Source organism: Mycotypha africana, assembly GCF_025528875.1.
Source record: "Mycotypha africana strain NRRL 2978 chromosome Unknown BDF20scaffold_4, whole genome shotgun sequence".
Classification (NCBI taxonomy): Eukaryota; Fungi; Mucoromycota; class Mucoromycetes; order Mucorales; family Mycotyphaceae; genus Mycotypha; species Mycotypha africana.
This window is the reverse complement of record NW_026515728.1, coordinates 1,649,381-1,663,180: the sequence shown is the minus strand read 5'-3', so window position 1 is coordinate 1,663,180 and position 13,800 is coordinate 1,649,381. Positions and strand designations below refer to the sequence as shown.

At 40.1% G+C, this 13,800-nt stretch overlaps 7 protein-coding genes across 7 annotated transcripts; 4 read left to right on the top strand and 3 right to left on the bottom strand.

Annotated features, from left to right (window-relative positions):
• Window positions 1–1,416: 1,416 nt before the first annotated feature.
• On the bottom strand, window positions 1,417–2,841 carry BDF20DRAFT_818565 (uncharacterized protein; the record flags this gene model as incomplete). Its single annotated transcript, XM_053077382.1, has 4 exons — window positions 1,417–1,999; window positions 2,243–2,283; window positions 2,369–2,493; window positions 2,580–2,841. 4 exons carry the CDS (start codon window positions 2,839–2,841, stop codon window positions 1,417–1,419), a joined length of 1,011 nt encoding a protein of 336 aa, XP_052937458.1.
• A 1,823-nt stretch (window positions 2,842–4,664) lies between these two features.
• On the top strand, window positions 4,665–5,294 carry BDF20DRAFT_818737 (uncharacterized protein; the record flags this gene model as incomplete). The annotated part of the gene is made up of 2 exons (XM_053077404.1): window positions 4,665–4,763; window positions 4,860–5,294. 2 exons carry the CDS (start codon window positions 4,665–4,667, stop codon window positions 5,292–5,294), a joined length of 534 nt encoding a protein of 177 aa, XP_052937457.1.
• Window positions 5,295–5,624: 330 nt separating this feature from the next.
• BDF20DRAFT_956213 (uncharacterized protein) lies at window positions 5,625–7,750 on the top strand (the record flags this gene model as incomplete). Its single annotated transcript, XM_053084916.1, has 5 exons — window positions 5,625–5,716; window positions 5,805–6,230; window positions 6,317–6,586; window positions 7,115–7,460; window positions 7,605–7,750. Coding segments are annotated over exons 1-5 (1,248 nt in total), but the record flags the coding sequence as incomplete, so codon positions are not given.
• A 673-nt stretch (window positions 7,751–8,423) lies between these two features.
• On the top strand, window positions 8,424–9,449 carry BDF20DRAFT_834870 (uncharacterized protein; the record flags this gene model as incomplete). The annotated part of the gene is made up of 1 exon (XM_053078776.1): window positions 8,424–9,449. The coding sequence occupies one exon, from the start codon at window positions 8,424–8,426 to the stop codon at window positions 9,447–9,449; it is 1,026 nt and encodes a 341-aa protein (XP_052937455.1).
• A 525-nt stretch (window positions 9,450–9,974) lies between these two features.
• Window positions 9,975–11,162, top strand: BDF20DRAFT_817332 (aspartate-semialdehyde dehydrogenase; the record flags this gene model as incomplete). The annotated part of the gene is made up of 2 exons (XM_053077243.1): window positions 9,975–10,251; window positions 10,357–11,162. 2 exons carry the CDS (start codon window positions 9,975–9,977, stop codon window positions 11,160–11,162), a joined length of 1,083 nt encoding a protein of 360 aa, XP_052937454.1.
• Window positions 11,163–11,481: 319 nt separating this feature from the next.
• BDF20DRAFT_834868 (uncharacterized protein) lies at window positions 11,482–11,916 on the bottom strand (the record flags this gene model as incomplete). The annotated part of the gene is made up of 1 exon (XM_053078775.1): window positions 11,482–11,916. The coding sequence occupies one exon, from the start codon at window positions 11,914–11,916 to the stop codon at window positions 11,482–11,484; it is 435 nt and encodes a 144-aa protein (XP_052937453.1).
• Window positions 11,917–12,860: 944 nt separating this feature from the next.
• BDF20DRAFT_865705 (uncharacterized protein) lies at window positions 12,861–13,383 on the bottom strand. Its single transcript, XM_053080810.1, has one exon. The coding sequence runs from the start codon at window positions 13,245–13,247 to the stop codon at window positions 12,885–12,887; it is 363 nt and encodes a 120-aa protein (XP_052937452.1). The 5' UTR covers window positions 13,248–13,383; the 3' UTR covers window positions 12,861–12,884.
• Between the last annotated feature and the right edge of the window lie 417 nt (window positions 13,384–13,800).

Below are 13,800 nucleotides of genomic sequence, written 5' to 3'. Positions count from 1 at the left end.
CGTCATCATCAGACGGATCATATAAGCTTGATAACGCTTAAGCAAGATTTGTATTGGGCTGTGCCGTTAAGTAGTTTCCGCGAAATGATGATGGATCATTTACTGTGAGGAACATTTGTGATCGATGGTACATATGAAGACACCTAATTGAGTGTTTGCAGGTAAACATTGTTTATTAGGGTGATGGATGCACGGCTTTGGAACCCCCCCCTCCCCCACCAGATAACTTTTTTGCTGTATCAGATTCACGTAATCAATGGTAACTTATGACAAATAGTAAAAAAGGATTATTTGCGACATTTTGCAAGAAATAGGGAGAAGGGAAGCTGAACTACTACAGTGAATGTTAGATAGTATAACACTAGCCCGTATGGGTTGGACGGAACCGAATTTCATTATGATAAACGGCGCGAACCTCCGTTATGGACCAAGAGGAGAGTTTATGAACGTAGAATTGATTGAAAATGGCCAAGCTTTCAGAGGCTGTAAGAGGCACTGAACATACACAAGATGAAAAGCCAAGTGTTCATGATGCGGATCCAGCGAACCTAAACCACCAAAATGTTCAGGTGAGCATATATCATCCCAAGCTGGAACATGCCAAAAAGAAACCACAAAGTTACGGAATTTTATCAATCCAATCTACAGGCACAACGTCAACATGCTCTATATGTCACGGTTTGCTACGTAGAAAGGAGTTAGCAACTAGTAAGGCACCTCGGACTCATAATCTTCGTTGCTTCAGTAGGTTACAGTGATGGATGGTTCACAGTTCAATAGAAGCTACATAACGTCTTGGTTGGGCATTTGAGGTTAAGAGAGGGTCAGCCTAGATATCTTGCAGCAGATAGATTTTCAGCTGTAATGAAAGGAAGGATTCCTAATTAGCAATGTGGAGCCATGCTGTATGCTTATTACCAGAGAGGGAAACAATTTCTGTGTCAAAAAATAGACTGGATAAATAGGACACTAGGGAACTTAGGAAATCCAAAGTGCTTCGTAACCATCTGGAGGCACACGGTCATATGCTTTTTTTTTTAATCAAGTAGTACAGCCATAGCAGGAGAAGGTATACCGCAATGGCGATAATGCGACTTCAGTATTTGATTAACCCACCCATTATCCGAGATGAACGGGTGAGGTAAAAGAGCCGGTCTGATAACGATGCATTAGCTGTGGGGAGCAATTCAATCTCACCAAGATTATGTGCTCATGTGGACTTAATGAATAGTATCTTGACTTTGAAAAACGTTACGGAGGTTATGCAAACACGTCTCGTGCCAGATATATAAAAATCATGCGCCCTCCAACTTACACTCATCTTTCATATAATTATTTATTAGTCTCCATCGCGCGTGGTAGAGTATATTTCAAATAAATAAATGGAAGGGGGACAGGGATGTAGCAAAAAAAAGATTACATGTAGTTGAGAAGTTTACAAGAACCACCTTCATAAATATCTACATGATTGATACGATGTTGCTTATCCAACTTTTCGTAATTGGACATAGAATAGACGTAGAAATCGATATGTTTGCCGTTGAAACTCCAAGACTGATCGTCGACCAACAAGCAGCCATTGTGCGTTTTGCCAGAACCAGGGATCTTCCAACCGACCAGAGCAGGAACGTAAATCTTGGTGTTCTTCTTGATGTCGTTGGAAGCAATCGTGACATAAGGACGAAGAGGCGTATCATAAGCCGTCAAGCCAAAGGGATCAGAACTCTTATCAACCAATTCGAAGCACTTGTAACTGTTGCAGTTACAGCTGCCCAAATTGACAATCTTGGAGCCCACCACGCCTGTGCCTTCCATGACAAGCGCATCCGCATAGTTTTCGCCAACAGAACCAATGGTTTTGCCACTGCAGGTTTTGACATAGACCTTCTTACCACCAGTATAATCGCTGGGTTGAGCAATCCAATAATAAGTAAAGGCAGATTTGGTTTGTAATTTCTTGCGTGTTTCTTTTTTGGAGGAGGAAGAAGAAGATTTCTTGCTGGCGGAAGTCTTCTTTTTAGCAGCCAAGTTGGTAATCTTGTTGGACACAGAAGAAGATGAAGCTGAAGAAGTACCAGCCTTGACACAGTAGGATTTGCCAGTGTGCAAGTTGTCACAGTTGGAGTGAACACTAGGGTTCAATTTGTAAAAGGTGCTCAAGCTCATATCATTGTTCTTGGCTAGTTTGGCACAAGTGTCAGAACTAGTAGCTATCCAATTTGGGCAAAAAAGGTGAGTTTACCATTTCAACAATCGCTGATGTTTCTGGTGGTTTTTTTTTACCTTTGTGAGTCTTGGCACAACCACTCGAACTGCTGCCGCTGTTGCTGCCGCTGCTGCTATCAGAAGAGCCGGAAGACATATTGACACAGTACTTTTTGCCATTGTTCAAGTTGGGACATCCTTTTCTGATCTGAGGATTCCAATCGTAAATATCTTGCAAGGTAACACCATACTTCTTGGCCAGCTTGACACAAGAATCGCTACCACTTACTATGTTGTTGTTGTGGTTGTTGTTGTAACAAAAGGAATGAATGACTGGGGTTATTGCTGTGTGTGCGAGGCAGAAGAACACTTACCAGTATGATATTTGGCACAAGTTTCACCGCGCTTGGTTAATGGGTGATAGTCTTCTTCATCAGCGTAATCTTCAGATAACTCAAAATCGGTCTCTTGGTCTTCCTCTGTATCGAAGAGTGAAAGATAAGCGTCGGACAATTGTTCTTCGCCACCACGGACGACAGCAACATCATCGATGGTTGCTGCTTGAACGGCATTGCTACCATGACCACTCAGTAAAAGAAGGCCAATGGCAGCTAATGAAAGAGTTTTCAATTGCATCATTTGTTAAGGGTTTTGGGTTGTTTGTGTAGGTGATAGACTGTATCTGAAAAGAGGAGAGTTGGGTACTATTGTAATGCGTCTCTAATCAAAGTTGGTTTGTTTTGTTGCACTTTTCGGCTTCTGTAATGAGAAAGAAAGAGAGAGAGAGGATGGTTTATAATGAAAGGAATGGGACTGTGAGGTAGAAAGACAGAACAACAAGAAGAAGAAAAGACAATAAAAAAGCAACAAAAAGTAAAGAGCGAGAAGAGAGAGAGAGCGAGCTTCTCTTTATAAAGACACAGAAAACGAGATTGGATAAAGGATTTGGAAAGTGAAGAGGGTTTTACCGCCATTTTGCAGTACTCTATCATGAACCATTTGCACTCGTGTTGGACAAACAGTAATAGATTGCATTACTATTCCTTTATTGAAAATGTAACTTGTTGTGTTGCTCAATTCTCCAGTATGCGCTGACGGACGCTATCCATTGCCCTACTTTTTGCTTATCCAACTTGAACCCAAAATGGACATGGCTATGTGATCCAACACCGGCATACATAGATACTGAACATCATCAGCGAGCCACGCATGTCTTTGTAGAAATGACAGTAGAAGCTATTATAGACTGTCTGTCTCTTCCACCATGCACTCACGACAACCCCTTGAGTGTAACCTGTGTGATACCTCACTTTTTTTCTTTTTAGGCTGTGCTGTCTCGCAATGAGGAGGACGCTTTTTTTCTTTTTTTCTGTTCCTCATCCAATTTTACTTGTACGACTATTCATTAAGATTTTATAAAAGTGATAAAGATGAGCAATAAAAATACACAATTATTTCCTAAAGAGGTGAATGTCACTCATAATAGCTATGAATGGAAGGGAGATAATCTGTAAATAGATATAATATACTTTGGTAAATAAGAAAGTGTCTGTGTTCTGGTGACTAGTACATACTATGCAAACTAGCTGAATATTAAGTTGAAACCTTGGTTAAAGGTGAGTATAAAAACCAATAGTTCTGCTGTCTGAAAGAGCCAACATGCTAAATACAGTTAGTAGCATTGAATAAACTCAAAGCACGTTTTAGGTACGCAATGTTTAGTATTTCAACTGAACAGATTATCTGATGACGCCATATAAATTTTGATTTCTTCTTGTGCTTTGTTCCTGCTTGTTCCTGAGGTGTGCCTCTCTCTCTCTCTTTTCTTACCGCGTTTAAAGAAACGACGCGTTTTTTTTTGGTTTTTTTTTTCCATTTCTCAGGTACATATATTGAGCATGAAAATTTATAATAAAATTGTCTTTCTGAATCATGGTTCATACCCGCACCATGGTAGATATCAGAGAAGAGAATCTAAAATGTCATCATGTCATGTTTATCAAGGATGTCGTGACATCCAGTTTTGATCCACATCAAAACACTTTCACAACAAAATCTACGAGATTAACTTATCGTCATGCCAGGTAAAGTCTTGCTACTTCATCGATCGTCCATGGTGAAAGACCACGTTGATATTTATTTTTTCTGTCATGGCCTAGATTAAATGGTATCATTGTCAAACAAAAACAAGCACGTCTTAAATTGAATCATGATAGTTTCGAAACTCATATCTGGATAGGTAAAAGAACGTTGACGGGGTTGGGAGATACAACAAGTCATTTTTAATGATGATTACCTTTCTGGAAACAATAGATGACGGAACAAGTGTTATCCGTGCTATCCTATCACCTACTATCATGAATCGAAAAGATGCAGAATTCATCGCTGTGTCTTGCTGCATTACTGTCTTTGGAAAACTCGAACAACGATTCAATAAAAAAAGGCAGCAGCAAGAAATCATGGTGCGATGTGGAGGGTTTAAAATCGAAACAGATAGTACAGGCGAGATCTATCATTGGCTGAAGGCCCTTTTAGATAGACCGAAAGAAATGCCTAAAGTAATAGTGGAGGATGGAGAAGCAACAAGCCATCTCAGTAACGTCAAAGATAGCAGCAGGGAGTGTGATAAAGAGAATCAACCTTTCCAACAACAGCATTTACCACATAACATGTTTTACAGTCTCTCGTCAGAACCGTCACCCAACCGCTTATATAATCCAGATAGGTTTATGCAAGAAGAGGAGATCGCAGACATTAATGAGAAAAATGCGAGCTATTTATGGTCTCCAGATCACACCTTTGCCACGTCTACACCGCTTCGTCCATCTACAGCAGCCTTCACAGCCCCACAACCCTCTCCTTTACGGCAAACACAACCCCCCGCTATCCCAGTAACAAGTCAAGAGGAAGATGAAGAGGATCTCTTTGGTAGTTTCTCAGGACTCGATGGGTTGGATCTGGATGCATTAGAAGCAGATGTATTGCAACAACGAGCATCAGAAACAACCGTAGGCGCTTCTACTACTCTTTCTGACAGTAACAAAAGTAACAAACGTAAATTCAGCCTCTCCATGGATAATGACCTATAGAAAGCTTTCTTTTTTTCTGCTTTCAAATTCAAGAATGAAACAACCTGTAAATAGTCATATGCTTAGATACCACGTTCTTATTGTATAGTATTTTTTTACGCTATACTTTTTAATTCTTTTTTAAAAATAACCCCACAACTAAAAGATTTTTTCTCTTTTTTTTGCCGATTTCCCATCCAATCAATGAACAGAAAAAGAGAGCAAAAGACCCGTGATCATCCCGACCTATTGGATAGATTAAGAATTAGACAGATGACAAGTGACATATGACATCCGTCAACTGCTTATTTTTCCCAATTATTTATACTTTTCTTTTCTTCCCCTTTCTTTATTGCACTTTTCCCCTACTTTGAATTTATTTTATGTTTCTATTAAAGCATCATAGTGAGTTGCCTTCGGATATTTTGATAAAAATTGAATCAGTAAGTTGACCTAGAAAAAAGTGAGAAAGCGTAGAAACCGATGTACAATTTATCTCTGTGCTCATCCCCTATCTCCACCCCCCCACAGAAATATACACGTTGGTTTAGTCAACTAAGTCAAGAAGCAGAACAGGAAATGCATGACGCTCGACGGCCAAAGGAGTTAGCACTACCGCTGTTAGGATCTTTTGATGCTGTTCTTCATCTAAATATACTCGATTACGATCTGCCCGAAATCTACGGTTATCTATTGGCCATGTTTAAAAAGCTGAAAGTGATGGATATCCTGAAAGTGACACCTTCACAGATGCTGGACTTCTTGATCGATGTGCAAGAGAGATACCAAGATACCCCTTATCACTCTTTTAGACATGGTTGTGACGTTCTGATGATGCTGTATTCAAACTATATGGAGTTAATGAGGAACAGAGCAGTAGAAGGAGAGTTTGATTTCATCATGGAGCTGGAAATCGCTGTCATTTTTATTGCTGCCATCTGTCACGATGCAGGACATGTAATCTATCACTGTTATTCAACTATGTCCATAGCATCCTTTAGATCTAACTCGTTCTTGTTTTTCAACGCTTTTTTTTTCATTAGAATGGTCGCAATAACGATTTTCATGAGCGAACAAAATCACCCTTAACCACGCGTTTTGAAAAGAACACTTCCTATTTAGAAGCATTATCAGTAGACATTACTCTTGAATTAATCGAGAAGCATCGCTTGTTTCATGCATTCACCTCCATGGAAGAACAATGTATGATTCACGAATGGATCGAGACAGCTATTCTCTTGACAGATATGAAGCATCATCATGATTTGCTGAAAATGGCAAAAATATTGCGAGATATGTTTGATCATGCAAATGTCCATCTTGAACCGACACATACGCCGACAGATGACGACAAGCAATCAACACAACAAAAGCAACAACAAGAACGACCGCCACCACCATTGCAGAAAGAGGAGGACGATGATCCAGTATTTAATGATCACGAGTTTCTCAAAGACAAGAATTTGGCCACTGAACTCTTATCAGCCATGGTAGTCTCAGTGATGGAAACTGAACCACTACCTACCGCACAAGACGAACAAAGCAGTATTCATAGTAGCTGTACTCAGCAACAGCTGATTTTCTCACTGGATGAGGATTATGCTACCTCTCCTCATCCTTCCCCTACATCATCAACAGTTACCACCACTACTACCACCACTACTTCTGTCATTTCTTCTAGTAAATCATCCCATTCCACATCCACAACTGTCAATTCTCTACCGGAAGGTATCTTTATCACTCCTCCTTCTTCTGTTCCATTGGTAAGCTCACCGTCTCCTCTTGAAGACCTTGCACAACAATCATCACAGTCGTCACGACCACCGCCACCCTCTTTCAAGCTCTCACCAAAACAAAGACTTGCTCTTGCTTGTGTCCTCCTCCATGCTGCTGACATAAGTAATCCAATTCGACCTTGGCGTATTTCCAAACAATGGTCTGATTTGGTCGTGCAAGAATTCTACGCCCAAGGAGATGATGAACGAGAAGCTGGGTTTCCCAAAATATCACCAGGTATGGATCGTATGCAAAATACTCAAGCCAGTACGGGCGTGAGATTCAACAATATAGTGAAAGAATACTTTGAACAAGTGGCTGCTATATTAGCTTTACCATCATTGTCCAGCCATTATAACGACATTGATGATACGCAGGATGATCCCACTACAACGACAACAAAGGGTGTTAGTGATAATATCCTATTGGATACTCTGAATGCAAACACCCTTCAGTGGCAAGAGTTGAGTCAATGTTCCACGAACGTCACCACGAAAGATAGAGGCGATGGCGTTCTCAAACAGAACGTGACCATGCAGTTTGTATCGCGTGAAGATTTGAAACATCGCAAAATGATGAGTCTACCTGCAGGCACCCTTTCTATTCCTTCCAACAGCAACCACAGAAAGAATGAACCCAAGATCAGACCATTGCCGATCGTACGTACTACAAGTCATTCGAGTTTTCTTTTCTCACCACCTTTGGCTCTGTCTGACACTACTACTGCTAATAACACCACCACCATCACCACTACTACTACGACTACTATTCATACCTCTACCCTTCTCAAACCAAAACGACATCATCTGCATATTCAACACTCTCCTTTGAGAAGAAATAGTAGTGATGTTGTATCATAGTAAACCATCATTTCACAGCAAATTTATCGACATGGTGTGATCATACTCGTCCGACCATTGTCTTGTACGAGCTATTATTCACATAAATGAAATAACAATGATCCATCTATGTATGACAGTTATTCTTTGTTTTAGAGTTGAGACTTTTTCTTATTTTTTTAATTATTATTTTGTGTACCATTTTATATAAGAATCGTTTTACTTTTTGGACTCCTTAAAAAACTTGTATTGTTGATCTGGTGCCACGTTTTTCAAAGCTTTGTACAACCCGAACGTCATTCTTTTGACGCTTTTTCTCTTTTAAGGCACACAAAAACGCACTTGCGCACACCTAAACGCACACACATTACGGCTTACATAGAGCGATATTTTGGCAGCCTTCCAAAATGAAAGCAAGACTGCAAATTCTTATTTTTAGCTTCCATAGCAACTACTCCCTCCCTTTATTTTCTCTATTTTTTTCTTAGTTCCACCTTTCCTTATTTTGTTCTTTTGATACGCAACCATAACGACGATGGCTGCCTCGACTAACGATATGAATAAAAATACCAATCACTACCCATCATCACACAGTGTTCTTAATGTACAAAACCTATCTCTGACAGCCCTTTTAGAACAACAAGAAAATAGTGAGGTTTACGACGATTTTATTCTCTATCTTCACCAAACGTATTGCATCGAAAACTTGTACTTTTGGCAAAACGTACAACGTTATAAAGCCAATCCTAGTTGGATTCAGTTTGAAGAGATGATAGAAAACTTCATTTTGGTCAATTCACCGTACGAAATCAACATACCTTGTGAGTTACGTGAAGACATCCTTGTCCTATCTAACAACAACAACAACCATCTCAAGATAGATGATTCTAATCATAAAGACTTGAAGATCGATTGCTTCGATGCAGCTGCAGAGCTTATTTTGGAGCTTTTAAGGGTCAATTCGTTCATACCTTGGTCAAATGACTTTTATCTTAAATTCAATGGCGGCAGCAAACGTAATAGTCGTGCGATAGGGTTGCCCGCTTCCCCTTTGTCTACTTCTTCTATTTATTCTTCATCCTCTTCCTCTTCTGGTACTACCGCTCATCGTCGTAGCAGTAAAAGTCATAGTCATAGCAGTGGTGCATCAGACACGACTCCCTCCCATCATCCCATCACTCCCACCCCGAGTCATAATTCATATACAACCACGCCTCCGCCACAACAACAAAAATACGCTACCATAAACGAAAAGAAGCGTTTCTCCAACATCCTCTCGCCTTCATTCTCTTTTCCTGTCAATTTATTGTATTCGTCTCCTTCCATGGCATCTTCAACTGCCACATTCGGTATCAGTCGACCCAGTTTCAGTTCCTTTCGGTCATTTGCTACTACCACAGCACCTACTACTACTACTACTCGTACTTCTACCAGCTCCACCACCTCTTTTTTCTCAAATACATGGGGTGCCAAGTCTTATAAATGGAGGCATAGGTTTTTAAAAATAAAAGAGAGAATGCTGATACCAACAACAACTCGAAAACAGTGTAATTTATCATGATCTTCTTTTTTTTTTTTTTTTTTTTTTCTCTTGGCATGCTGAATGAAAAAATGAAAAATGTAGATTTTTTTTTTCATTTTACAGATAGACATATCTTTTTTTTTTTTTTTTTTGTTCTCATTCATTACATTTTTTACCCTTATTTCCCCGCCCTCCCAATCGGATAGGCTTTGATAAATAACAATGTTATAACAAGTATCAATAAAAAGCACCCCCATTTGTACTATTAGCGATATATCCATACAATGTACTCAAGTGGGTGAGGCGTTCTGTGCGAGGAAAGGACCGACCTCTAGTTCGGTTCAATGGAAATTAAAAAAAAAGGGGATCGTTAGGATGAGTCACAGGCAGCCAATCAAATTCAACAGGTACCATTTTGTTCCGTTCCAACTGAAAAAAGACCAACAAAAAGAGCCTCTAAAGAAAACCTACCGGATTTAATATTGCAACAGAAAGATTCCATCTCCCTTCCCTCTCTTTTTTTTTTTTTTTTTTTTTTTTCTAATTATTTTAAATTGAATAAAAATGTCCAGCAAAAAAGTGGGTATTCTTGGTGCTACTGGAACAGTCGGTCAGCGTTTTATTCTTTTATTAGCAGAACATCCCATTTTTACTATTCATGCGTTAGGGGCTTCTGCTCGATCTGCAGGCAAACCTTATAAAGATGCTGTGCGCTGGAAACAGTCATGTCCTATTCCAGACCACGTAGCCAACATGGTCGTCCAACCATGTGAAGCGGAATTGTTCAAGGATTGTGATATTGTATTTTCAGGATTGGATGCCGATGTCGCTGGTGATATTGGTAAATAGAGAGAAAAAAAAACAAGCGTTGGATCGGGTATTCAAAAGAGGGAGTTGGGCAGGTAAAGAAGGACGCATCACAAACTAATCATTTATATCAAAACAGAAATGGCCATGTTGAAACAAGACATAGCTGTATTTTCCAATGCTAAAAATTATCGTCGAGACCCAGCCGTCCCTCTCATCGTTCCCACCGTCAACGCCAACCATTTCGATATCATTCCTCATCAACGCCAGCTTTACAACCTCAAAAAGGGCTTCATCATCACCAATGCCAATTGTTCTACCACCGGTTTAGTCGTTCCTCTCAAGGCCCTTCAGGACGCCTTTGGTCCTTTATCCCACATCATCGTCCACACTCAACAAGCCATCAGTGGCGCCGGTTATCCCGGCGTGCCAAGTCTCGATATCCTCGATAACGTCGTGCCTTATATCGGCGGCGAAGAAGAAAAAATGGAGTGGGAAGTCGGTAAGATCTTGGGCGATCTGTCCGACGACAAGACCGCCTTTGTCCATTTGTCTGAAGACAAAAACGCCACCACTGTTTCTGCTACTTGCACCCGAGTACCTGTCTTGGACGGTCATCTCGAAAGCGTCTCTGTCAAGTTTGCTCATGCCTCTCCCTCCATAGAGGAAGTCTACCAAGTATTGGAAAACTACCAGTCGGAAGCAGAAACATTGGGATGCCATCTGGCGCCAAAGAAGCCTATTGTCGTCAACTATGATGCGGATAGACCTCAACCCCGTTTGGACCGTGAAAACTTAAAGGGTCAGACTGTGACCGTCGGAAGAGTGAGAAAGTGTCCTGTTTTGGATGTCAAGTTTATGTTGCTAGTGCATAATACTCTCTTGGGCGCCGCGGGTTCTTCAGTATTGAATGCAGAAATTGCTGTTGCCAAAGGACTGATCTAAACCCATAGGATGGCATGTGTTGCTTTTAATAGATAGATAGATAGATTATTCATTCTGTAGAAAAATGAAAAAAAAAACTCCTAATCATTGTCATCCTATTCAACATTTATATACGCATAAATCATGTACAGAAATAATGGGTTCGATTGAATGATGAATACAGTCATGTCCATGAGCTTGCTATTTGAATCAACAATGGGGAGGAGAAGGGAGGGGAGGGGGAATATATCTATTAGACTGTAGGTCATTGAGCTGGATCAGAAAATTTTATAAAAGCGAAACCAGATGTGAGATCAAAACGTATGTTTATATGGATTCCCTATGTCGCTATGTATTGACAATCATCGTACATGACTGTTCCTTGCCATTTTTGAGTGCAGGTACTTTGCCACTCGGCACATCGAGGCTGATACTTTATACTTCCTACTTCACATTCAATGCCGTACTCCAAATCACTTTGCGTGCATGTCTCAAACAGTACAGGATTTCCTTGCTTGAGTTGCCGTAGGGTTTGTTTTCTTTTGAGTGAGCAGCTTGTCTTTCCGCGTTTCTGTCCATGATCGTAGTAGAAATGAAGGATATATCGATCGTAACCTCTTTCCTTCCTTATCCTTATCAGTCCTTCTTTCTTTTCTTTTCCTCCCTGTCCATAGAGACTTTCTAGCAGTGAAGCAGCAAAAACAGTATATACAAATAAACTGAATATCGCGAAAAACAGATGACGTTTCAACATGAGTACACCAGGCGAGGACATAATTGAGCGAGCGAGTGAGGAAAAGTGACTTGGTTGGAGGGCAAAAGGTGAAATTGCCATTCACACCCATGAAAGACAGTTTACCTATTTATACGCTTTCTAGATGGTGAAGTCCCATGTTTATCCGGATAGAAAGTAAACAACTGCATTTTTATTTTTTCTTGCATATTGACATGTACTCATTTTCATCATTCTATAAATAAACTGTTTTCATCTCTCTTTCAGTCTTATGCAGAATGTCCATCAGAAGGAGGATAGAGTTACTCTTATACATCTAGTCTCTTACCTTCCATTGAATAGCTACTGCACAGTGAATAGATAATGAATCTACACTTGACATAGTGGACATTCTTCATATCAGTGAGAAGGGCTTTAACGCTCGGTGTTGTGATCAATCTCTCTAAACAAAGCACTTGTTTCCTCAATCCTATCGCAACTACGCCAAGCAAAGAAATGCTGTAGATCTTGGCTACAGAGAAGAATGATGAAGACTGCACAGCTAGGATCTACTGTATCTCTAGAGATGATTGTTCATATTTCCGTTATAAGCACAGCAAACGCCACCATTCTAGTGCATTCAACAGTACCAAAACTAGAATAGATGTTTACAAAGGCTTCTAAACTAACCATACTAATTGTTCTTTTTTTATATTATGCTGCATTGTCTCTGTAAATAATATTAGTATAGAATACTTATTTATTTGTTTTCTAGCGATTTGAAAAAAAAAAAGCACAAACATATGTAAGATATGGATGATATCCCTTATCCAATGCTTATTAGAAATGTGCAAAAAGCCGGCAGGCCAATCGTTATGTAGATTCCAAAACAGTTATTCTTTACGTCCCTCTGCTTATCATTGTCGTATTTGTCTTGCAGCATTGGTCATTAACAACTATTACATCTTATGCATTCTCACCAAACCAACACAGATAGCCAAGGTATGGTATAATATGGTTAAATATTTCTTTTATTGAAAAACTTTTTTGTGACCTGTGAGCACGTAATGTCTTAATACATTGTGTCTGCTCTGGCCAGTTTCAGTGGTTGTAATTGATTGTAAAAAAATCCCTTTTAGGGGACAAAAGGTAAAAAGAAAGGAAAAGGAAGGAAAGGCAACACTCAGAATACTAACAGCTATAATGATAACCAATCTATGAATTGTTGGCCTGAGTGGTCTAGGGTGGTGGATCAACGCGATGGTGAAAGTGATCCAGTCCTGAGAGAATAACAACATACGGACCATCGTATACGCCAAGTAGCAATGACTTGTCAACGACATTCTATCCATAGCGTTTTGCCTTTTACGGAATGATAAGGGCAGACTCATCATTGATGGGAGGTAATAGTAGGACTATCGATGGAGCGTTCGTCATTGGTGAATTCACTCAGAACTTCATATTCAGCGATGGCGTCGGTATCACTTTGCTCATTAGCTGTCAAAACAGGAACAGGAACGTCTTCCATGCGGCAATTTCAACGAATATGACCCTTACGATGACATTTGTAGCAGGTCAAATTTTGCAAAGCTGAACAGTCTTTACGAACCTGCCCAGCTTGGCGACAGTAGTAACAGACAGGAGGTACGCCTTTCCAGCTGGCAGCAGGCTAACGTATCCCATTCGTACAAAAACAGTTTACGATCCAATGTTGCACAGGAGAAGAGCCATCGTCATCTCTACCGCTGGTGAAGCAACATGGAGAGTTCGCCCTCAAAGAAACCTCGATTGGTAAGCATCTTGATCTAGCACACCTTGCCATAAATGGCCATAGATTTCTTTAGCTTACTTACCAAGGTTGCTTCATCCTCAAATTGGAAGAGGGTGAGGTTGACACGCGTGAAAGTGGTGTCAACCTTCACTCAGTGATAGTTTCAAAATGAAATC